This window comes from Sminthopsis crassicaudata, chromosome 3 (assembly GCF_048593235.1).
Source record: "Sminthopsis crassicaudata isolate SCR6 chromosome 3, ASM4859323v1, whole genome shotgun sequence".
NCBI lineage: Eukaryota > Metazoa > Chordata > Mammalia > Dasyuromorphia > Dasyuridae > Sminthopsis > Sminthopsis crassicaudata.
The window spans coordinates 449,256,283-449,282,612 of NC_133619.1; the positions used below are offsets into that span (position 1 = coordinate 449,256,283).

General features: G+C 32.2%; 1 protein-coding gene across 5 annotated transcripts in view; it reads left to right on the top strand.

Annotated features, from left to right (window-relative positions):
- Nucleotides 1-24,977, top strand: part of COBLL1 (cordon-bleu WH2 repeat protein like 1) — a 173,786-nt gene extending 148,809 nt beyond the window's left edge. For all 5 annotated transcript variants that reach the window (XM_074303255.1, XM_074303252.1, XM_074303251.1 and 2 more), the window contains 5 exons: nt 51-285; nt 1,610-1,695; nt 7,026-8,605; nt 14,410-14,586; nt 23,602-24,977. In XM_074303255.1, the coding sequence (XP_074159356.1) occupies nt 51-285; nt 1,610-1,695; nt 7,026-8,605; nt 14,410-14,586; nt 23,602-23,688 (2,165 nt within the window). In that variant the 3' untranslated portion in view covers nt 23,689-24,977. The remainder of the gene's footprint in view (nt 1-50; nt 286-1,609; nt 1,696-7,025; nt 8,606-14,409; nt 14,587-23,601) is intronic.
- Nucleotides 24,978-26,330: the final 1,353 nt, after the last annotated feature.

Genomic DNA, 26,330 nt, shown 5'->3' on the forward strand with positions numbered 1-26,330 from the left:
ATAATTACATATTGTAAATATTTTACTAGTTATGACCATATTTATTATAGCTGGAATTACCTCTGAGTTCACCCTTGAAGAAATAGATGAAAAAGAAGAATTGAATGTTCTCCACAAGGAAGACAATGAAAGTATTTCTTCAAAATCACAAAAAAATTCTTTTATATCTATGGATGTAACAAAGAATGAAAAAAAAGATACCACATCAGAACTTGGCATTGTTTCTAGAGAAACCCCACAAAACTCTAAGGAAGAAAAACAAGAAAATAGAAACACAGATGGAAAGTAAGTAACTTAGATACTGCAAATGTTGTTGCTGATTTACTTTATGGATCACAGGCTTCTGAAATCTAGATTCAATATTTGAAATACAAATATCTTCCAAATAGCCAGCTTATTGATTTGGAATACTTTATAGCTTTTATCATCCCTATGAAAATATTTATTAAAAGCCTGTAAGTGGTGGAGTACTCTACTAGGAAAGGTGCAAATCAGAACCAGAATCTAAAGCACTTGCCATCTTAGATAGCTTCAGGACTGGTCTTAGTTCAGTTTATTGTAAGCCTGTAAGTTGCATCTGGACAATTAGATGGCACCATACTACATTGCATGCTGGACCTAGAATCAGGAAGTCTCATATTTTTTAGTTCAAATCTGGTCTATGTGATCCTGGACAAATCACTTAATCATTTTGCTTCTGTTTCTTTATCTTTAAAATGAGTTGGAGAAGGAAATGGCAAACCACTCAAATATCTTTGTCCCTCCCTCTCCTCCCCCCAAAACCCCAAAACAACCACCCAAATGGGATCACAAAGTGTCAGACATGACTAAAAAACTATTGAAGGACTGAACTTGCTTTTGAGTCTTGGGAAGTAGTTACTGAAAATGAAACTCCCTGTTTGAAAATCTTGAGATTTCGTGGTATTAAAGGCCAGCAAACTTAGTGATGAAGACATTGTGATAGGCAAGCCATTAAATTACAACTTCCTCAAAAGGAAAATTTAACACCTCCCTTTTAAAAAAAGGGAAAAAGGGGTATTATTACATTCCCCTTTGCCTTCAGCATACAAGTTACGGTGTGAAAATATTTCTAGTGCCTAGACATTAAAGTGCAGCACAAAACAAACTCTGCCAATTTAGGAGGGTTATTATAACCTCTTTTTAGGATTCTATCTTCTGGACAAAACGGTTCTGTGGGAGAACATACAAAACCAAAGGATTTTTGAGCTGGAAAGAAACTTAAAAGATCGATGAGAACAATTCATTTCCCATATTCCTGACCTTGCCAGATTTAAAGTTGACTCAGTCTCTCCCCACTTTATTTTGACTGAGTTGGAAAATTGTCCAGTATACTAAGCTCTTAATTTCCTGCTCTCTATTGGTACTTCCATCTGAAATATAATGTTTCATAGCAGCATTTCCTCCCAGTTGTATTTTGTTTTATCAAGCTATTACATTTCCAGTATTTGGCAGAAACAGATGATTATTTTACTCCATCTGTCTTCAGTATACATTGCCAATTTTCCTGTTCTTTGGGAATCTGTGTGCACGTGCACTTGGGAGCATGTTATTGATATCAGCATACAATATACATTACTATATTTTACAGAGAACTACAGAATGGTACAAATAGTAAAGAGGCAGTAACTGAAAATGGAAGAAACTCCAGAATACTGGACCACAATAAAAATAATGGTGAGTTATTCCAACTAAGAATTTCAGATACTGTTATAATCCTAAAAAAGTATCTTGAATGCTTATCTATTTTGTCTACTAGTTTATAGTAAATTACATTTAAAAAATCCAATTTTCTACCCTATTCTTAAGTATCATCTTTATTTTCATTGTCATTAAGCTAATATAAACCTTTTATTACTTCATATTATTATTACTGACAGTCTTTTAACTGTCCTTCTCAATTGCTCATTCCAATCTATCTCACTCACCCCATTTGACCTCCATATCCCTGCCATATAAATATTCCTAAAAGAGTCATTTTGTCATGTCTGATTTCCTTGCTCAGAAGTCATCAGTGGCTCCCATTTCTTACTTCATTAAGTCTAAACTCCTCAATTGACTGTCAGAGTGTGAGCTCCTTGTGTACAGGGATTTTTTTCCCCTGTTTCTTTGTATCCCCAATGCTTATGTTTAATAAATGCTTTGTGATTTGACTTTAAACTCTTTTCATGAGCTATCTCTGTTCATACTTAAGCCTAGTATGGTAGATACTTCAAAGCCTCATTTTAAATTCCATTCTCTCCATGAAACTTTAGTTTCTATGATTTCTGTATTGTTTCAGGTACATTACTGTTGTTACCTCAATTATTTTGTAATCATCACACTGATGGCAGAGTTGTCCCAGTTTTGTTGTTTTTTTTTCCTGAATGGCCTATCATATACAACAGTGCTGCTCACTTAGTGAGTACTTTGTCAGTACATATTGATTAATTTTCAAAAAGAGATAGTCCTTATAAACACAATAATTACTATAAGATATTCTTCATGATATTCTAAATTACTTCAATTCTTTATAGAGCCATGACTTAGTCACTGCGGTTAATCCTTTGATTGCTGTAGTTCAAATCTCCTCATATTTTAATATACATACTTAAAGAGCTAGTTTGATCAAAAATTCAATTAACCAGTGGTCAATAAATGGTGATGTATCTCTGAAAGTGTAACTAGACAAGTTGTACAAATATAAGCTTATGTTTTCTTTCTAGCATAATTAAAACCTTCTTAGTTTAGTGGAATTTACTAGGATTAATTCTCCATTGGCTTAACTTCATCCTATAGTAACAAAATGAAGTGGAGCTTTACTGATGGTTTTTGAGTTAACAAGGAGAAAAAGAATTTATGTATTCCTGTAATCCAGATTATGTTGTTAAACTGTGATAGCTGAGTGAAGCTTTTTGGGAAAAGAATATGGTTATCTTTCATCTATTGAGATTAATGCAGGATGTTAGAAATGATTAAAAACAGCAAAGAGTGAAGCATGTTTGTTTGATTTTAGAAATGCATAAGATGTGTTTGACATGTTACTTAACATAGAAATTACCAGTAAATACCTGACTCAGGAACTGAAAGAATGATTTGTACAGTTTCCTTGTCTTATTTTTTTTTGCCTCAAAATCCATAATAACAATAGATCAACTACCTACTTCTCCTTTTTTCCTTCTGTTTTTCTAACATTTTTGATTTCTCTCAGAAGATAAGCATTTATTAAAACATTTGCTCTTTGTAAGGCTCTGTGAAATGTATGAGTGTGTTTATATATGTGTACAACCTTAGGTATTTACTAGCTCTGTGATCCCCAAACAAGTCACTTCATTTCTGTCTGTCTTCATTTCCCCTACTATAAAATGGAGAAGATAATAAGACCTACCTCCTAGGGTTATTATGAGGATCAAATAAAATAATATTTGTAAAGTACTTATCACAGTATCTTGCACGTAAGAAATTAATAAATCTTTTCTTTTGTCCTGACTAGAGAAGAGGAAAAAGGCACAGGATAGAACTTTGAGGTCCATCCATGGTTAGGAACCATGATATAGATAGTCTAATAAAAAATCCCAAGGAGACAAAAAGAAAGAGGAGAATCAGAAAATATAACAAAAATCTTGAGAGGAGAGTATGAGGTAAAGAATGTAGTAAATACTGTCATATGTTTTGAGGTCAAGAAAAATGAAAAAGGAGAAAAGGCCATTAGATTTGGTAATAAAAGAGCATTAGTAGCTTTCTGATATTGAACAATTTCTCTGTACTAAGACTTTATTTTCTATATCTTCAATACTGGTAGTTATTGGCAAGTAGATGGCACAGTAGATAAATGCAGTGGTCTTCAAACTTTTTATATAGGGGGCCAGTTCACTGTCCCTCAGACTGTTGGAGGGCCAGACTATTGTAAAAATAAAACCTCACACTCTGCCTCTGCCCCTCAGCCCATTTGCCATAACCAGGCGGGCCGCATAAACGTCCTTAGCAGGCTGCATCTGGCCCACAGGCCGTAGTTTGAGAATCCCTGACTGAGCATTGGATTAGGAATCCAAGAGTTCTAATCTAGTTTCAGACATGTAGTAGCTGTATGACTCAGGGCATGTCATTCGTTCTCTTATTGCCTCAGTTTCTTCATCTGTAAAATAAGATAATACTAGCTTAACCTTCTGTGATCATCAAACAAGAAGATACTTGTAAATTGTTTAGCATAGTTCCTAGGACATAGTAAGCATCATATAAATGTTAGCTATTGTTGTTGTTGATGGTGTTGATAATGGAGGCAGGAGCTGTAACATGCAAAGAAAAGTTTCAGTTTGTGTTCTTGGTTTCTTTTAAGATGATAGCTTCAGGACTGGTCTAGAAACAAGACTGATAATCTCGGGGAAGAGTGGGTTGTGTGGTTCTATTTCTAGGGTTTACCTCCTCAAGAGTGACAGTCAGTGAGCAGTTGGTTTTGGTGTCAGCAACAAAGTGAGACCCTTCTCAAAATCAATTACTCCTTTTATTAATGATTTCATAGCCTAGGCTAGGAGCAAGTGGTCTTGAAGAAAAAGGGTCTGTTCTTCATAAGGCTTTGGGTCTTTCTTTGGCTCCCTATATTAGAACCTGAGAGAGTGTGGTGATAGTGGGCTGATGACTTGCCTTGCACAGCATGTGTCTCTTATTTTGATCCTAGGGGTCCTTAACTGCTTAATTACACAAACTTGCTTGCCTGCCTTGAAATTGGACAATTTTTTGGCATTTGATAACAGATATAGCCACAACCTTGATGTATTCATGGGTTGGCCACATGTGTGAAAATAAAAATAAAATTGAAAATTGAATGTATAATAAAAGGGATGGCAGATATTCTGTCAATAGGGAATGATTAAGACTATTAATGCCTGATATGTTTATGTCATAAATTTTAGAGATGGAAAGGACCTTAGAGATCATCTAGTCCAACCTCTTTCATTTAAAAAGTGAAGAAAATGGGATTCTGGAAAGTTTAGTTACTTATCTAAAGTCATAGGGGAGGTGGCAATAGAAAAGCCCAGATTTAATTCTTGACTAAATATGGGGTTCTTTCCCACCACAACATATTGTTTTATCCCACATCCTTTGAAAAATCACATGTCAAAAACCAGTTACCACTTTTCAAAATCAGAATTAATCTAGCTATCTTTATTAACTTATTTCAGGATTTTGACATAGTTATGAGAATCCCAAGCGTAAATGCATAAAGCCTATACTTTCAAATTGCTTTCAATTATGTCTGCATACAATGACTAAGTAATATAATGAGACATTTTCAAATCTTTTAAAAAAAAGATATATTACTATTACTTTAAACTAGTCAGTTATTCATTCTCTCCTCCCATCTTCCCCAGCCTCTGTCAGCTGCAACATACACTCGCTCATAATCACTTCATCATCATCAAATGATTATCATTTAATCAGACCTTCTGCAACTCATTGGCTAGGGGCTAATAGAGGAAGGACAGGTTACTTAGAAAAACCGCTTCTTCATTTACTCCTTAGTTATAGAAGATGGTTTAGCTATTATAATTTCTTTTAAATTCATTTGAATTGTGTAAAACCTTAACCCAATTTGCCTCAGTTTTCCCCTTTGTAAATGATCTGGAGAGGAAATGGCAAATCACTCCAGTATCTTTGCAGAGAAAATCCCAAATGAGGTCACAGAGAATTATATATGACTGAAAAATGACTGAACTATAATAATCTATAGTGATTTGGAATATTTTTTTCATGTGACCACTAATAGTTTTGATTTCTTCTTCTGAAAACTGTTTGTTCATATCCTTTGACTATTGATCAATTAGGGAATAACTCCTATTTTTATAAATTTGGCTTACTTTATATATTTAAGAAATAAGACTTTTATCAGAGAAACTTGTAAATTCTCCCCCCTCTCCCAGTTTCCTGCTTTCCTTTTTAATTTTATGTAATGAAAATTATCTATTTTATCTCTTATGATCCTCTCTATACCTTCTTTGATCCTAAATTCTTCCTTTATCCTTTATCCATTTTTTCATACGTTTTTCCATATTCCCCCAATTTACTTATGATATCACCCTTTGTGTCTAAATCGCATATCCATTTTGACTTTATCTTAGTATATAATGTGAAATGCTGGTTTATGCCTAATTTCTTCCACACTGCTTTCCAGTTTTCATCTCTTTTTTTATTTTTTGGAGAGTTATTACCTCAAAATAACATACCTAAAGGTGAGTTTTTATCCCCAGAGTTTGGATGTTTGGATTTATCACTAGATTACTATAGTGATTTACTACTGTGTATAATGTAGCTAATCTACTCCAGTGATCCACCACTTTATTTTTTAGCCAATAACAGATTGATTATTTCTTTGTAATATAATTTGAATTTTAGTACTGCTAAGCTAACTTTCTTCACAATTTGTTTTATTGATTACTTTGATATTCTTGATCTTTTGTCCTTCTAGATAAATTTTGTTATTTTTTCTTAGCTCTATAAAATAATTATTTGATTGGTATGGCACAGAATAAGAAAATTTAACCTAGGTAATATTGAAATTTTTATTATGTTGATTCAGCCTACCTATGAGCAATTAGTATTTCTCCAGTTGTTTAAATGTCTTTACTTGTGTGAATAGTGTTTTGTAATTATGCTTATATAGTCCTTGGGTTTGTCTTGTCTGTTTATTTCATATCTTTCACAGTATCTAATGTTTCTTTTTAGGTGACAGTAAATGCTCATTGATCAAAGGAGAGGATTAAAGGCAGCAAAAAACATGTATTCCTTATGTGATTTTTGGAAAGATTTTCTTGGAAAATGATCCTGTGGGATCTTTTAAAAAATTAAATAGAACCATATTAAATACTAGATTTTTTAAAAATTATACATAATGTAGGAACTCTGTTTAGATATCAAAGTAAGAAAAAAATGTAGATCTCAGGTTTATGGTATATTAGTCATTGGGGGGGAAACATTTTTATGTAAATATGAACTATTAGTTACAGATTATTTTGTTTATATTTTTCTCAAAGATCAAAATGATATGACATTCCTTCCAATGGACTTGGATGAGAAAATAAAAAATGGAGTGACGACTATAGAAATCAATGTAGCTGATGTTACTGAAAATAACAAGCTTGAAACCGTCAGGCTATCAGACTCTCAAGCATGTAAAAATGACATTGCCATAGATAACAAGGAAAATCCTCCATCACTTTTACAAATTCAAGATCAGAAGCTGAGTCAATCCAACTTGGAAAAGGTAAAAACTCAAGATGCATCAATTCAGACAACTCAATCCCCTAACAATTTGGACAATAATATGTTAAATCAAACAACTGCTCACCTAGATCATAATTTATCAAACTTTAAAGGTGATGAAAACATACAGTTTTCAAATAACAGTAAATCATCTCAAAGATCATCCTTCAAATCACAGGATTCTATAGATACCTCAAGAGAATTCAAGAACCAGAGATCACTAAATGGGCAAGAACATAAACTCAACCTCAAAGATGTAAGTCCTACATGTGGCGATGATGATCTGCTTGTTCCAGTAGATGGGAATAATAAAACTCTAACTGATTCCTGTATAAAGAATTATCCTCTTTATAAACCTGATTATAAAACGAAACCAAAGCCTTCTAATGAAATTACAAGAGACTATATACCCAAGATTGGAATGACAACTTATAAAATTGTACCTCCCAAGTCCCTGGACATACAGAAAGACTGGGAATCAGAAAATACATGCTACAATAAAAGTGATCAGGAGATACAAACTTCAGAATATTGCCAACCACATGAGCTGCTGAAAGAATCTTCTATCCAGACAGATAATCTTATTTCTGAAAACTCAAGAGAGACACAAACTAATATGAAATATGAACCCAAATTGGGAGGGGAGCATAATATTAAAAATGAAATAAGTGTCACTGATGGGTCTGTGTCTTCCTCAAAACCAGTCTCCATAGTAAATAAAGACAATGGTGCAACTCCATTGGTGCTGAATTTAGAAGATCTAAATAGTATCATGGAAACAAAAGGAAGATCTAAGGGTTTAAGTCCCCAGACGAAACCTAGTTCTTTTTTCCTACAGATGCAGAAAAGGGCCACAGGTCATTATGTTACATCTGCAGCTGCCAAAAGTGTCAATGCTGCTACAAGTTCTGCTCAAAGTGAACTGAAGCATAAAGAAGTTGAAAAAAAGTTATCATCTCCCCAAGAGGAAACAATATCTCCTTTAAATAAGACAGTTAACTTCCATTCCGAATTACCTGACAAACAAACTAATCATGACATTGGTCAGAGGCACAAAGAGATCCCAACTTCTCCTATCAAACCCCCCAAACCAGCGAACCTTCCCTCTATTCAGCCAGCAGCATTCAGTCTAAAAACCTTGAGGACTTTTGGTGCACCACGGCCATATACCACTTCCTCCCCTTCTCCTTTTGCACTTGCTGTAGTCAAAAGATCACAGTCTTTCAGTAAAACATGTACTGTCCCAAGGCAATCATCCAAAGAGGATCCATCTCCTTCATCAGCTTCCAAAGAGGAAGAAGAAAAAAATAATTCATTAGATAAATTACTGGGAGTTCTACAATCTGACAAGGTAAATATTACTTTTCTCCTTTTGTTGTTTTTGGTTTTTAAAGTTTTATTTATGTGTTTTGTCTATAATTTTTACAAGCATTTATCGTTTACCTCCCGCTTTGTGAAAGACAGTGGTGCATGCTTTGTATACATGTCTCCTATATCATAAATCCGTTATTTTTCTGTCAAGAATAATTTATCTTATCATCTTGTAACAAAATTAAACAGTTAATAAAACTAATGATTGAGTGACCACACCTGAAAATGCATGCAACACTTTCCATCTGTGGATTGTTGCTTTCAATTTCTACACATTTCCTTCTTCTTTCTGGTTTTTTTAGGTACCAAAACTAATTTTTTTTCCTCTTTCCACTACTCAACCAATTGGAAAGTAAAATAAAATAAAAATAAATTCTTTGTACCAAATATGCAAAGTCAAAACAAATTTCTAAATACAAATGCATGTATATGCTGTGTGTGTATGTATATGTAAACATATATGTCTCATTCTATAGCCTCAACCTGTCAATGTTAATTTATTACATAAAACTGATAGTGATCTTATCTGAAAGTGGATGGTGATGTTATCTGAAAATGCACGTAATACTCCACATTTGTGACAATTTTCCTCTGCAACTTCCATATTTTTTTAAATCAATAGAAATCTATTTCATGCAGGTATATATATGAGGTACATCTGTTGTTTATTCATATATGTGTGTGTGTATACAATACACATGTCATTTTTACCCTAAATCCATCACTTCTCTGTCAACAATAATATGCTTCATTGTCAGCATTCTGGAGAAATAAATGGTCAATATTATTTTATTATGCATATTCAAATCCATATAAGACATTAACTTAGAATTGAAAAGTATTGTGGAATGTATTTGTATGAATAAGCTAGACTAAACAACTCATTAAAAACAAGCTACTGCAGTAACAAAAACCTTTTAAATTGATTGTTTTATTGTTAGGCACACAGGTTTAATACCATTTCCTACTTGCAGTTCCTAATTTTTTCTTTATATGAGAGATGGATTAAATGTCCAAAAGATACCCCATTGTCCTGAAAGATATCCCATTGCCAACAAGTGCTTTGTATGTTGTAATGTAATATACATTCTCAAATATCTATATCAGAGATAAGTTCATAGGAAAAGAGTTGAGGAAAATATGTATTTTATAAGAAATTTCCTTGTTTATGTGTTTTCTAAACATATAGTCTCCAGATGTGCCTTTGATTAATTTAGAAGGCAGATTTGGGCAAGTGGCTGCATGTTTCCGTTTACTCTCTTAATTCCTATTTCCTTTTTATTTTTACCTTAACAGTGGTTATCCATACACCTATCTACCATACTAACTGGTAGGTTGGTTGAAGGTACTATAACAACACATGATTTCAGCACACAGGGCAATATTGCTCCATTACATTTATATACTATAGTTTATTTAGGTATTTCTCAATCCATTATTACCTTTCTAATAGGATATTTCCCATCCCAATAATAAACCAAGTGAAGAAAATTTAAAATACAACTTAGATGTTGTTTAGGTTTTTTTTTTCCAAAATAACCTCTAAAACCACTTTTTTGGGGGGTTCAATTTCAGATTCTTTCATTTATATTCATTTTAATTAAAAAATGTCCATTAGAGCCAACATAGCATACTGGTAATAGCCTATTTCTGAAATAAGAGTTTATGAGCCCAGGGTTTGGTTAAAAAAAAAGAATGGGGGATTTTAACTTCATAGTATGATAAATAGAAGGGGCAAAATTCATTGTTTGGATCACAGTCATTGCAGTGAGATTTTTATGTACTCTGTGGTCTTTTAGTATTCTAAAATAAACTGTATTATCTTGTTCATGTTAAGGTTTTAACATTATTTGAGACTACTTCTCTAAACATCCTGAGTTTGACATAACACTAAGAGCATTGCCAAGTCAAGTTTTAGTCTATTCCTAAAGTCTATTCCCCTCTCCCCATATATTTTGGATTTGTGTGTTTTTTCTCTGAACTGAAAAATTGTTATAGTTCTTTTTAAAAACAACAACAACAACAAAAACCATATGTTCTCCTTTATCTTGAGAATCTCAAAATTACTTTTGCCCCAGGAAGAGAGTACATAGCCTGAATTGCTGTTTACAAAACAGAATTTGTAATTTTGAAATTTTTTTTAACTGAATGAGGTTAATTTAATTTTTCTCACAAACTTTTAAGGAAAGTTTTAAAAAAGATTTTACTAATTCATTTTTTATTTTACCATATCCTTCCCCCTTACATCATTGTTCACTAGATCTTTCCTTAAAAAAAAAATAGTTAAGCAGAATTTATTAGCACAAACAATGTCTGACAACATATATGAAGTTCTGTATTGGACATCACCTCCTGGAGATGTTTTTGTTTTAGGCTTTCCTATACTGAGATTTATTATTATATTTAAACAGTTTAAATGCTTTTGTTATTATCTGATTTAAATTATTATAATCATTGTATATATTCTGTTTGTATGTCACTTCAAGTCAAATCATATTTCTCTTAAGTAATATATCTGTCATTTCCTACCACATAATAATATTCAATTAAATTCATGTAACTAACATTTAAATGCTGCTTTCATGTTTGGAAGCACAAGTATTTTATCCTCTTTATATAAATGTGAAGACTAAGGCAGGTACTTGAGTGTGATTTGTCTAGAGTAACACATCTAGGAAATGTGTGATCCCATCTTTAAAAGCAGATCTTCCTGATTTCAAGGTTTGAACACTTTCCACCAACTGTGATTCAGTTTTTTGGAGGCATTTCTCATTCAAAAGATATATTCTTTGTTTTCAACTCTTTGCTGCCGCTATGGTGGTGATGGTGAATGTTTATTTATAAGACTTTTGTCTCTGTCTTTGACCTCCTTGAAACATAGGTGTAATAGGGGGAGAACAAAGAGAATGAACAATCACGTGACATTTCCCCCCCACAATTTTCAAATTGTTTTTCAGATTGGTTGATTAGGCTAGAGGTGTCAATCTGGAGGGGAGGGAATAGATTGGGAAATGTTTCATAAAATAATTAAAAATACAATACAAGATAGACTTAATAATTTATGGTTTTCTAAGTCAACATACTTCTGCAGGAATTCATTTCTATTCGAGCTTAACTACATTGGACAAATTCAATACTCCCCCAAGACTGTATCAATCAGTGTACCTGTCTTTTAAACTCTATCATTGACTATGTCAGTTTTTATTGCTCTTAATATTAATAATTTGGAGAAATGAACACACACTTGTACATGAGTGTGCATGTGCATGTATGTGTGTATGTGTGTGTGTTTGTTAATGTTGGATTTTTTCAGAGGTATTTGATGCAAAGTTTTCCCCCTCTCTCATATGATAGTTTCTCTTATGCTAGATGCATTTTTTCATGTAAAAACATTTTTAATTTTATGTAATAGAAATTGTCTATAATTATCTTTCATGATCACCTCTATCCCTTGTTTGGCTAAAGAATCTTCTCCTAGTAGTAATTATAAAAAAGTATCTCCTTCTTTTCTCTTTTATAATGTGACCTTTTATATTTAGTTGCATAGCTATTTGGCACTAATTATTATTTGATATATGATATAGATTGTTGGTCTAAATTTAATTTCTGTAAAAATACATTCCAGTTTTTCTAACAAAACTTATCAAGTAAAAAACTTATCAAGATCTTCCTCCAAGGTAGTTTTTGTTCCTGGTTTATCTCATACTGTAGAGTTGTATTCCTTTGTTTTCTGGATCTAGGTTATCTGAGACTATTAAGCAGTGGATAATTGCTGGGTCTGGAGTCAGTCAATTAATCTTTGTTTGCCTCAGTTTCTTCAACTGTGAAATGGGAATAATTATAAGATCTATTTTGCAGGATGAAATGAAGAGCAAATAGAATGATATTTGAAAACCACTTATGATAGTGGCTCATCCCTTTTCTGTGTAGTCTGTGTCTCTGGTCTAATTTTTAGTTCTTTTACTAGTACCAAATAAATTTGATGATTATATATTTTGGTATACAAAGTATCTGTGATCTCATCAGCTTTGGGAACTTCCTACAGGAGGAATGACATAATAGGTCTATATTTTGTAGGTCTATATATAGTACTCAATAAGTACCAGAGTATCAACTAATAATAGACATTAAACGATTTGCCAAGGGTCACAAAGTTAGTAATTGTTAGGGGTGAAATTTATACCTAAATCTTCTTGACTCTAAGCTCAGTATTCTATTCATTATATCACCTTGTCTCCAATTTGATGTTAATTTTATGATGTAATGTGATTATATTTGGTATTGATTTTTATGTAAAAATGTGAGATCTAGTAACTATGATAGATTGGACTTTACAGAGCATCCACTCTTGACTATTCATTTCAAAGATGGTGAGACTTATCCAGAGAGGTTGTGACTTGCTCAGGAAAACCCAGGTAGTAAGTAACAAAATCAGAATTTGACCTTGATAATTCTGTCTCTAAACCTAGTTTTTTGTTTTATTTTGTTTTTGCCATCACACCATTGCTTTGTCCTTTTATTCTTGCTCCGTCTACTCCCTTCTCCCCCCTTACTCCCAGTATTTACCTTGAGGTTCTCTTTTATTTTTCCAAATCAATTTTGTTATTTAAATTCAGTTATATAAAATGTCACATTGACAGTTTGACATAGCACTAAATTTATAATATATTATTGTCACTTTTCTTATTTCTCTAGTTAAGTCTTGCTTAATTTCTATATTTAAAAAGTCTTTTGTAATTATATTTACCTAAAGATACTTTATAAAAATTAAACTCGTAAGTTTTTTAATAGGTTATTTCTAAATGTTTATTCCTAAAATTTTTTTCATTAGTTTCTGTCACTGATACTGATAGTTTATATTTCTTATTCTTTTTAGTTTAATCTTCATTAGACAGAACAGAAAATATGTTGAATTCATAGAGTTCTGAATAACTTGAACCCTGTAGATTCTGTCAGTCATTTATTGTGTTTGTACTATGTATCAGGCACTGTGCCTAAGCAGTGTTTTCAGGAACACAACAACAGGATCACAAATGATGTATAGTGATCTAGAATGTTACCATGATCCTTAAATTAACAAATATATGTATAAGGTGCCCATTTTTGGAAATGCCATTTTATTTGGATTATGGGACTTTCTAATTTGGTTGCTAATAAAAAAAAACTAGAGAAAAATGTTAATTTATTGTTATTTATTAAAATATTATATAATTCCAGAATTATAATCTTATAGTTATACCATAAAATGAACAATATTTATTTTCTGTGATAACCTTAACTTAGGGGAAGAAAAGTCCATCCTTGCCTTCCTTCATTTTTATTGCATTCTGGTAGCGAGGTGACACAGTAGATAGAGCTCTGGGCTTGGATTCAGAAGGAGTCATCTTTATGAGTTCAAATCCAACCTCAGGGATTTACTAACTATGTGACCCTGGCCAGGATACTCAATGCTGCTTACCTTAGTTCCTCATCTATAAAATGAGCTGAAGAGGGAAAGAGCAAACCATGCCAGTATCTTTGCCAAGAAAATCCCAAATGGGGTCAAAGATAATCAGACATAACTAAAAATGACTCAACAACTTATTGCTGCTCACTCTTAAATCGTAAAAGGAAATAAGGAAACAGCTTTAATGAAAGATGATTATGGATTAGAAATTGTTCTAAAAATAACAGAACTGGAATGTCTCTATTCTCAAGTGTACCATTTCTTCTCATCTCCCTCTCTATCCTTTCTGCTCAATTATGTTCATGAGGACTATCTAAACATTTTGTTTCCTTGAATAGGAAGGTAGCTGTGGACACAATGAAGAGAAATGCCAGATACAGTCATTAACTGACCGCCCATCATTCACCGTTAAGAGGCAAATTTCTTTAACATTCCAAAGTGCTGACCCAGAACAGATTCGACAAAGTTTGCTGACCGCAATTCGCTCTGGAGAGGCTGCTGCCAAATTGAAAAGGGTAAGCTTACTTTCATCAGATGGATCATAGTGGACTTATTTTCAACATTGTCAATTTAGGTAAAATTGTTTCTGACATTTAAACCTAAAAAAGGACACTGAAAGTTACTCCTTTTTAAAAAAAAGTTTAAAATGTATATAATGAATTAGCAAGAATTCAAATTTGCTATCCCTCCTCAATAGGTTTTTGTTTTTAATTATAACTTTCTTCTCACCGCCTGCTCCCCCAAAAGTTTTTTTTTATTCTTACAGTAAATACACATAGTTCAGCAAACCAAATTCCCACATTGACCACATTTAAATACCAAAGTCCCATTCTGGATTTTAAATATGTCATCTCTCTAAGAGATTGTGTAATTCATTGTCATTCCTCTTGACTTGTGGTTTACCACTTCATTAATCACAACTCTAAAGTCTCTAATAATTGTTTGTTGCCATTATTTAAGTTGTTTTCCTAGTTCTGTTCATTTCACATTATATCAGAAACTTTATGATTTACCCTGAACCGATCTATTTCATCATTCCTTGTGGCACAAGAATATTAATTATATTCATATGTAGTCTTATCTGTTACTGATTCCCCATGAGGGGGGTACTACCTCATTTTCCATCTTAATGTTACTGTGAAAGGAGCTGCTTCAAGTATTTTTGTCCATATGGTTCCTCTTTCCTTTATGATATCTTTGGATTATAGTTATAGTATACAGTATTGTAATTATTTTGGTCATAGTACAGAATTGCTTTTCAGAAGTGCTTAATTGCTGGACCAATTCATAGCTCCATCAACAATACATAATAAGGGTGCCTGTTTTCTTGCAACCCTTCTTACAGTTGTCACTTCTCTCATTTGTCAGTCTTATTTGTCAATCCCTCATCTTTGCCAATCTCATAAGATGAAACTTCAATGTTGCTCTAATTTGTAGTTTACTTAGTGATTCAGATCATTTTTTTCATTTGGCTATTGATAGTTTTTTTCCTTTGAAAAAATATCCTACTCATATACTTTGACCTTTTATCAATGAATGGAAAACCCTTAGTTTACAGTCAGCTCTGTACATATCTTGGCTACAAGTTCTTTAAAAAAAAAAAAAACTTACCATAAAGATTCCCTGCCACCCCATTTACCAGTGTAGCTTTACCTGCATTCCATTTGTTTATGGAAAAACTTAAATGTTTATAAAAATTGTCCATTTTATTTTCTGCAGTTTCCATTTCTTTTTTAGTTATGAACCCTTCCCCTATCCATAGAGCTGAAAGGTGATTTGTTTCTTGTTCTAAATTTATGTTGCCACTTATGCCTAAATCATGTATTCATTTGCAGTTTATCTTGAAATGGTGGGTGAGATGATGGTCTATGCCCAGTTTCTGCCCAAATGCTTTCCAGTTTCTCAAGTAAATTTTTTTGTAAAATAATGACTTTTTATCTTGCTAAAATTGGAATCTTTTACTTTATTAAGCACCTCACCCATGGTTTGCTTGTTGTTTTAACCTGTTTCGCTGAGTAACCTCTCTATTTTTTAATCAGTACCAAATTGTTTTTATAATTGAGGCTTATTTTCCAAAATGAATTATAAAATTATCCAGGTGCAAACTGCAGCACTTAATTCCCTTCCCTTTTCTGGGCCTCACTACTCTCTATTATTGAATGAGGAGATTCAACTACTTACTCTTGTATCTTCCAACTTTTGTGTTTAATTTTATTTGAACAGCTACAAAAAACTCCTCTCCTCTTTATTTTGACTAGTTATTTCAGAGAAGTAGAAAGCTATCTTTGAAGAGAAAACTTCAGAAAGGGAGTGTGATGTAGTATTTAAAGGGTTAGCCATCAAGTTAGAGAGACCTGGGTTGAAATCATAACATTAATCAATATCTGTTGCATTATAGGCAATAATATAGATATTTACAACATTAGAAATAAAAATTCATTTTAAATTTGTAGACTCTCTGAAAGAACTTCAGAAATCCCCAGGAGCTCTGGATCACCCTTCCAGAAACTCACTCCTCTAAACACACATGCTAGTTATTCCCTAAACCTGATTTTTATTCTATTTCTTACCTTTATGCCTTTGCATAAGATGTCCTCCATGTTTAAAGTACATTTTATCGCACCTTTGCCAAAGTCTCTAATTTCCTTAAAGCTCAGCATTAAAACAAAACTTTTCTCAAATCACGCCTTTCCTTATGTTCCCAATGATTACTTTTCTTCTGCTCCCCAGATTATTTTACATTTACCTTTCTATGTATATTATATCCTACTTCTAAAATGTAAGTTCTTTGAGATCTATTCTTTTTTCTCTTTCCCTGCATCTAGCACAGTCTCTGACACATAGTAAATATTTAATACATGCTTGATGAATTGAATTGAACAGAACATTTGGTTCAACATAACAAGCAAAGGCACTGTCTAGAGAGGACAAGACAGGAGCAAGTGATTCTGGGTAAAGCATCCCAGACATTCTCAGTTCAATCAGTTTCTTCTCATGAGGCAGGAGCTTGACCACTTTGGAGATCACTACAAAAGCAGATTCATAGCTAAGCCAGTGTGGAAACTATTCCAAGTGATTCTTTTGGGTCTTGGTAAGAAAACATGAAGGAGAATTTCGGGAGCTTAGGTTTTTATTTTTAGAAAAGACATAAAGCATGTGATTTTGAATATTTTATATCTTTATTTGTAGGACTTAATTTTTTGTTTGCTTTAGTAGCATATGTTCTAATTATTAATTCAGTAGGCAATTAAAATAGAAAATTTGTTGTATGTTGTATAGAGACATATTCAAAAGATGTAGAAGGGGGAAAAGTATATTTTCTAAGGTTAACAAAATTGGATATTATGATTCAGGAAAAGCCTTTATAATTTTTGACTCGAGAGGAGTCAAGAAAAAATTTAGAAATTATTACTGGTTTTAGTGAACCTAAGACTCACAAAAAGTTACACTCATTATGAGACTGTTCTTAATTTCTCTATGTGAAGTCAATGGAAACATTAATCATCTTCCATGAATAAATTGAAGAATCTACAAAGTTGGAACTTCTTTTAAGTCTGCAAAGTTAAACTGGGAGGCCACGATATATTCAACATATTAAAGAACCTGTTTTATCAATCATTTCTGATACAAAGCTTTCACTAATTCAAGGATGGGCGAGCTGTGAAACAGATTTTAGAGAGTTAGGTTTTAAATGTCTAGATCTTCTTATCACATCATGCATAATAGATAATAAAAATAGTTCACACTTAAATGACACTTAAAAATTTAAAATTATCTCCCTTGTAAGGTAGGAAGTAAAAGTATCATTCCCACATAAGGAAATGGAACCCTGAAAGGTCAAATAACTTGTTCTAGTGCCACAAAGCTGGTGAGCAGATAGATGGTAGGATTCCCATCTACAAATTCAGTGTTCAAGAATTCAATTCTTTAGCTTCTAATGGAAAAACTAAGCCATAAAGTGTTAACAAGAGAAAGAGCAAACCGCAGAATTTAGAGATAGAAAAACTGAGGTCCATAGGTGTCTTGTAACAGGTCCAAAGTCACAGAGTTAAATGAAAGAATTGGGATGAAAACTTGATACTCATGAACTATTCTGGTGCTCTCTCTGTGCAACTACATCTCAAACTTTTAGGACTCAGGAATCCTTAAGATTCTTAAAACTTACTGAAAACCCTTTCTCTAAGAACTTTGGTCAATGTTCCACTTTTGTCCATTGCCAAGCAGTCGTATAAAAGAAGACCTTCTTTGATGATTAGCCCATACTGGATGAACCAAGCAAAGCAGTTTAGGCCAGCACATCTATAGATTCATTCAATTGTAAGCCAATAGCACAATTCTGCAGATGAGACAGTAAATCATTCTTCATGTTTGCAGTTAAATCTTCAATTCACAGGTCACGTGGCCTATGGAAACCTCCACTGTTTGCTAGTGAGCAAGTGAAAATTTAAAAAAGCAAATAAGATCTTAGAATTCTGGGGGGGGGGGGGGAGAACTTGACACTGAGGGCCCTCTGAAAGGATCTGAGGACCTTCAGGGATCTGCTAACCACCTTTGAGAACCATCACACTGCACTCTACTAGTGATATAGCTAAATAGTTCAACAGTACCTATTGCTTTGAAAAAAGCACTTTAGGTTATAATCTATTGGTAGGTTTTTTGTTTAAAAAAATAAGTTAATATCCTGTATGTATCATTAAAAATGTACAGTTACCTTCAAGGTCTAATTTCTTATTCTTATATACAATCTTTCTTATACCAGTACACTGAAAATTTTTCCTAGTTTGTTTCAAATGATGACATTTCTTTTATAGAATAACAATTATGTTGCCAAATAAAAGCTCTAGTAATTTTTGACAGTGGGTTTAGATGTTCAGCAGAAAGTTGGCTCTGTGTTTGTCTATGACTTGGCTCCCAGAATGTTCAATTTAACTTCAGGTACCAACCTGCCTTATGGCTGATGTTCACACCAAAGCAATTAACCTTAATTATAATGGTTAGATTCACATTAGAGCAATTATCTGGTTGATTGCTCTAGAGAGGATATAGTCATAACTGACATAGCATGGGCATGTCATGGATTTTATACCCTAACCTTTTAAAATTCATCCCCTATCCTGGCCATGTGTTCCATGCATTCAGAGAGGTCATTTCCCTCTACCCCATTACTGTATAGAAAAGAGCTGGTGAACCAAGGTGAGTGATTTATAAGCTGCTTTTGATGTTAAGATCAGCATATCCTTTCAGATTCAGTTGATCTCAGCTGAACTAATTTTTAAACATAAGGTTATTTGAATCATATTGTTTATAAGACACCTGGAGGCAAAGTATTAGGTTTTTTTCTCTTATAATTATGCACATGTCTTTTCATATACCATTTTTAATTAGAATACAAATTTTAGGAATATATAAAACTAAGGAATGATTTTTATTATTTTATCTGAAAAGTACTATTTAGTCTTTGGAAACATTCCAAAAATAGACCAAAGACTAGGATTGGAGGCTGTTGGACAGACTTGTCAAGAAGCTTAAGCTCCTGCTGATTTCTCTCGTATTTCCTTGGATTGTTTTTTTGAGCTATCAAAAGCACTCCTTAAAAATCCTTTAAAAAATACAACCACAAGTTTAAAGGAGTTTTTCATAATTTTATTGTAGAAAAATAGAAATATTTTAATTTTGATGACAAATCTTCTTAAGAAATTAGCTCTGAAGTATATTTAGTCTGCAATAATGACAAAACTTGTTTACTCTTTATTTTATTCAAAACAAATAACTGAGGATTTTAGTTATGCCCAAGGCCAACTTGTTATATTCAAGCATTACAAATTAGATGAAGCAGCATTGGGGAAGTTTGGAACCTTAATGATGGAAAGGACCTAGAGTTAGCAAATGTTGTTCATTTCACTATAGCCTATCTTAAAACCACATGTTTAAAGCACATTCAATATATTTAAACAATAAATTATTCTTTCCTCCCTTTAGAGATTTTAAAACTGTTTTAGTTACTTGATTTCAACTAATAGTTGTTCTCCCCTGCCCCCCAAAATATATAAGCTATGAAAATGTCAGTCAGCAATAGCACATCAGAGAATTTCCTGAGAATAAAAATACACATGAAAATGTAAGTTTGTTCATAATTTTAAGTGATCAGGAGCTAGCTCTTAACTAGGGGTTCATGGATTTTTAAAAAATATTTTTTGTATCTATATTACAGTATATTAGAGTATCCTTTAAAACTATATGTATTTTATTTTATGCATTTGACATCATTATTTTGAAAAAGGTACCATTGGTTTCACCAGTTTACCAAAGGAATGCATGACACAAAACAGTGTTGAATATAAATGAACCATTTTTAGATCAAGGAGACTAACAAAACAAAAGGGAAACTTTACTCTTGGGTTCCCTCCCTAGGCGCAGAGATTATCTCCTTCTTTATTGGAACCTTATCAATTTAATGTATTTGCTCCAATGCGCCTATTTCAGAAGCTGTTGGACCAGAAAGAGAGGTTTTCTGATGGAACACTAAGAGAAAACCTCATGATTAAATGTGATTTACTGGGTATTGAAAGAGAATAATTAACTGCATTTGTACTTACAATCTCATACACACACACACACACACACACACACACACACACACACACACACACACACCATATTCTCACTATTAAATAATCAGTGATATTTAACCAGTATTCTACCATTTGAATAGCCTCTCCTTCCCCAATATTGTTAAAAACTGATTTTTGCCCATGAAAATGTCAACTACAATGTAATTATCACTGGGACAGAAATACACTGTTATTAAGGTTTGTGAACAAGAGACATTTTAGCTGGTTTAGTTTTGGCTTCCCTGAACTTGGCATGTGTGAAATCCACAGAAACCTGATTTTTAATCTAATTGAATCTTTAGATGTTCTTTCTATGGGATGTTCCTGCTTTCCAAGTTTCTTTCCAAAGAAAGCAGGAGAAAAAATTGAGCCCCACAGGACCAAGAAAGCCAATTTTCTTTGCCCAAGATAGATTACATGGCTTTTTGCACAACAGATTTTTTTAACAGGGAAAAAAAAAACCAATTATCTTTGTCAATAATCAGAAATCAAAAATGGAGAAAAATCTTCCTTTTTTGTTTCTTTCTTTTAAAATACATCCATCATGTTTAATGTTTATTTTAAAAATATTTTCTTTGCTAGTCTTCTAAAATAATTGTAGTTGGCATTTATATATAGCACTTTAAAAGTTGACAAAGCATTTACAGAAGCTATTTCATTTGAACCTCACAATAACCCTGTGCAGTAGTAATTATTCTTATAAATTATTCCTCTTGCATGAACTGATACTAAGTGAAGTGAGTAGAATCAAGAGAATATTGTACACAGCAACAAGATTATACAGTGATCAATTCTGATCGACATGATTCTTTTCAATAATAAGGTGATTCAGGCCAATTCCAGTAGACTTGTGATAGAACTATCAGCATCCAGAAAGAGAACTGTGGGGATTGAATGTAAATCACAAAAGAGTATTTTCACCTTTTTGTTGTTGTTTGCTTGCTCTTTTTCATTTTTTTTCACTTTTTGATCTGATTTTTCTTGTGTAGCATGATAATTATGGAAATATATAGAGAGAAGAATCGTACATGTTTAACATATATTGAATTACTTGCTGTCTATGGGAGGAGGTAAGGGAAGGAAGGGAGAAAAAAATTGAAACACAAGTTTTTTCTCGGGTGAATATTGAAAACTTTCTTTGCATATATTTGGAAAATAAAAAGCTATTATTTTAAAAATAAATCATTCTTCTTTTATAGAAGAAAAGACTAAGTCTGACATTAGTTAAGTAACTTTCCCAGCACCACACAGCTATTAAGTTTTGAGAAAGGATTTTACCCCAGATCTTCCTGTCTCTTAGTCCAGTTTTCTATCCATCATGCCATCTAGTTAGCTGCCTTTTTCCCAGTAAGCTTTCAGAACACCTAAATATATCTTCATCTAGGAGAATCTAAATTTCCTTAGATCTTTTTAAGTGATGAGGAAAATTTGGAAATTCAGGTTTCATTATATTTGATTTTCAGATTCATTCACGATAGTTTCATTCAATTGTTAACATGTTATTGTGTCTCTTAGGAATTTATTGGACTGTAGTTAATTGTCACTATCCATATCATTTTGATATAACAATTTAATTTTATGGCAAGCATAAAAATAACTGTTTTTCTACCATTCAAGTATTTACATTCTTTTTTCTTTCAATTTTTAAAAACATTTTTATTTAAGGTTTCGATTTCCAAAGTTATCTATCCCTTTCTCCTCGAGATGGTAAGCAATCAGATATAGGTTATTAATGTGTATATTTTATTTAATTAATGTACACATTAACTATGTAGAATCTATATTAGTCATTTTGTAAAAGGAGATGTAAATAAAAGAAAAAATTAAAAAGTGAAAAATAGCATGCTTCAATCCATTATCAATCAATATTAGTTCTTTCTCTGGAGGCAGAAAGTAGCTTTACCATTAGTCCTTTGGGTTTATCTTAGATCATTGTATTACTGAGGATAACTAAGTCATTCACAGTTCTTCATCAGACAATATTGTTATTATTATGTACAATGTTCTCCTGGTTCTGTCATTTCAGTTTGCTTCAGTTCATGTAAGTTTTTCTAAAATCATCCTACTTGCCATTTCTTATAGTTTAATAACATTCCAATATTCCACAACTTGTTTAATCATTTTTCAATTGATGGGCATCCTTTTGATTTTTGATTCTTAGTTATCACAAAAAGAGCTGCTAAATATTTGTGTACAAATAAGTCCTTTTCCCCCTTTTTTGGATGTCTTTGAGTTTTACAGACCAAAGATTGGTATTTCTAGATCAGGATATGCATAGTTTTGTAGCCTTTTGGACATAGTTCCAAATGGCTCTCTTGAATTGTTGGATCAGTTCACAATTCTACCAACACTGTATTAGTATCTCAGTTTTCCCACATTCCCTCCAACATTCAAATTTTTCCTTTTTTGTCATATTAGCCAAAGTATATGCATTCTTAAAATACAAAAATAGCCTTTCCCTATTAATAAAGAGTCCATGGGAGGGAAAAATCAGGGAAAGAGAAAGGCAATCATTTTAAAAATGATTTTGAAGAATTTACTGTATTTTTCTGCATTCTCACTACCAGGTTTTAGAAGCCAGAATTAAGCTCATGAAAAAAGCTCATTAACAGCTTGGATTGCAGTCTGTGTTTGTGCTCTTGTCCTTTGAGTTGGTTTAGTCATTTTAAAAAGACTATGATGTGTTAATGGATTATTTAACTTGTTTGTTGTGAAAATAACAAATCTTTCATTTTTAATTTCATGGATGAGTGATTGTTGATTCTTAATGATTTATACTTCATTGAACAATAAAATACTAAATGTGAGTGCTCATAATTAAACAGTAAATAAAATGTTCTAGTGAATGAAAACTTGAAATTAGGCAGCTGTATGCTTCTAAATGGAAAAAAAAAATGTGATTATATGTTTCTCTTTTAGGTTACTGTTCCATCCAATACCATATCTGTAAATGGAAGACCAAGACTCAGCTGTCCATTGTCCACAGAAACACAGTCTAACCATTAGAAATGTTACATCAACTATTTTGCACTTTACTACCATCTTTTACATAGGCTAACTCAATACTAATTGAGATTTATTGCAAATGTAAATTCAGGTGTATGTTAATATATATTGTCTATTAAAATGTGTGAATTTTGTGTGATGGCTTTTCATGCCAAGAGAATTATTGGAATATGTAATTTATAGTGATATTTTTGTCTGTATGCCTTAAAAGCTAAATATGCTGCTCTAGAACTTTTAAGATGATATACAGATGAGTTTCAGTTTTTGAAATGAAAAATAATCACATTTTGTTGATTTCATTGAATTATCTGTAGAAATATATTGTACAATGGTGTTTTAGACAAAAGGATACATTTTTAATATCCTTAGGTTTATAATTATATAAGTACTTTAACATAATATATGAGTTAATATCTGCCATATGCTGCCTTGATGTTACTGTTAAATTAAAAACTTATAATAAACATAAATTTCAACTCTTGCAATTTACAGAAGGAACCAACTAAAAATACTGGTGATAACAAATGACTGTCTGACTGTCATCAGTTGAACATTGGTTTTAATTTTTGAATCATTTTGTGCTCAAGATTATTCTTCTTGAATTTTTTTTCCTGTGGGAACAATGCAAAATCAGAGACAAAGTGATGGGATCCTCTTAGTATTTTAATATCTTAGTAATTTTCTGCTTTTAATCTTTAAACTTTGAAATGCACAAAGATAATTTAAATATAAATGTTTTTCTGTATATAATTCTTATAGTATCAGAGCACAGATAAATCTTACAGAAATACATGTTTCTTGTACCAGAGGCCTTAAAATATCCTTTGTTAAAATATTGATTTATAGTAATAGTCATTTTATTTTTTGATGTATAGGGCCAAAAAAGATTAGAATGTATCTAGATTAGGCAATTTAAAATGTGTTTTGAAAATACCAGTCAGCCTATCTTAATTATAGTAATGTGATATAATAGTAAGTCTATATGAAACTTATTTAAGATTAAGATACTATTATTCTAAATATTAAAAATTAGTAAATTAATATTGGATCATTTAAAGAGGTTTCTAATTGGCAGAGGGTGGGGGTACATCTGATTTTTAGGCTTATAGTTTTTATGTGATACTTGTTTGTCCACAGAAAGAACTAAATTGTTCATTTATTATCATAACTTTTGGTCAAGCAAGATGATTGTGAATTCTGGTAGATTTCTACTGCCTCTAGTGAGCAATTTGCCAGTTTTGAAAGTATGTTGATTCTTTTCCAGTTAAATAAAAATTATCTTATTTATTTTTGAGGACTTTTTTTTTTTAAAGACTGGTTTGTACCATACACATATACACCTGCATGTTGATCTTTCTGTCTTATAGACACATTAGGGTTGAATATATTAAGTAAATCAAATACGGATCCTGACTCTAAGAATTTTCTAAGACATAAAACATGCAGACAACTAGGCACTATTTTTAATCTCCCTGAGCTTGAGTTTCCTGATCTGTAAAATGGGTTGTATGGGTGACAGGTTAGGGAGAAACTGGGTTAGATCACTCCTTAGTTTGTTTTTAGCTCTTTATCTGTGACCTAAATTAAACAAATACTGAATTAAATATATTAACAAAAAACCTGTTGTGAATATCATGGAAACGATAAGTAAAGGTAGGGTAAAATTTGGAAAAAATGATAACCAAAATATTTAAATAAAACAATATAAGATATTATAATTATGTTGCTGTTACAGGGAGCTCTTTATATATTTGATTTGACACACAATTCGAATAAAGTTGGTTAACTTGTTTTCCTGCCCAGAAGAATTTGAATTAGACATAACACAATTAGTTGGTGGGAGGGACTACTTGAATACGGCATGCTTATAACTTCAAGAAATAATAAGACTTATTCCCACCCTTGCAAAGGTAAAGTACTATGGCTGTGTCACATTCTATACAATCAGATTTGGTTGATATGTTGCATTTTTGCTGAACTATCCTTTTTTTTTTTTTTTTTTTTTTTCTGTTATCTATTATAGGAGATGATTCCCTAAGGAAATGGAAGGGAATGTTTGCAAATAAAGATTGTAAAAAAAAATTAGTTAATATAATAATTTAAAAATCCAAAAACCCAGGGAGGAGACTGAATCCAGATGTGAATTTAGGCCTTTCAGACTCCAGACTTAGCACTCCAACCACTGAGCTCCTAGCTGCCTCCACTTAAAAATGCCTGAAACATTAAAAAAAAAAACATAGCCATCTGGGACCAATAAATATAGGACCAAGCATGACTTAGCAATGTTTTGCTACATAATAGGTCACAATTTTTCAAAATAATGATTGAATGATCAAGAAAAATTTGTTAGGTTTAATACATTCTAATAATGTATTAGATTTTCAGCAAAGCCATTTAAGTTTTTTAAAAAGCAGACAAAGAGATAATAAGCTTCAATAAGTTAGAAAATTCTCAGGTGCAATACTACATTCCTCAACAATTCCAGGTAAATAAACCTGTTATGTTTAAGGGATAGACCTTATGTGCTGCTTTTGCAGTTAGAGTTATTTCTGATAAATTATAAGGGAGAGTAGTTTAGGCAGGAAAAACAAAACATATAGTTTAGGAGTTGTTTAACATAAGAGGAAGGGATAACCAGACTG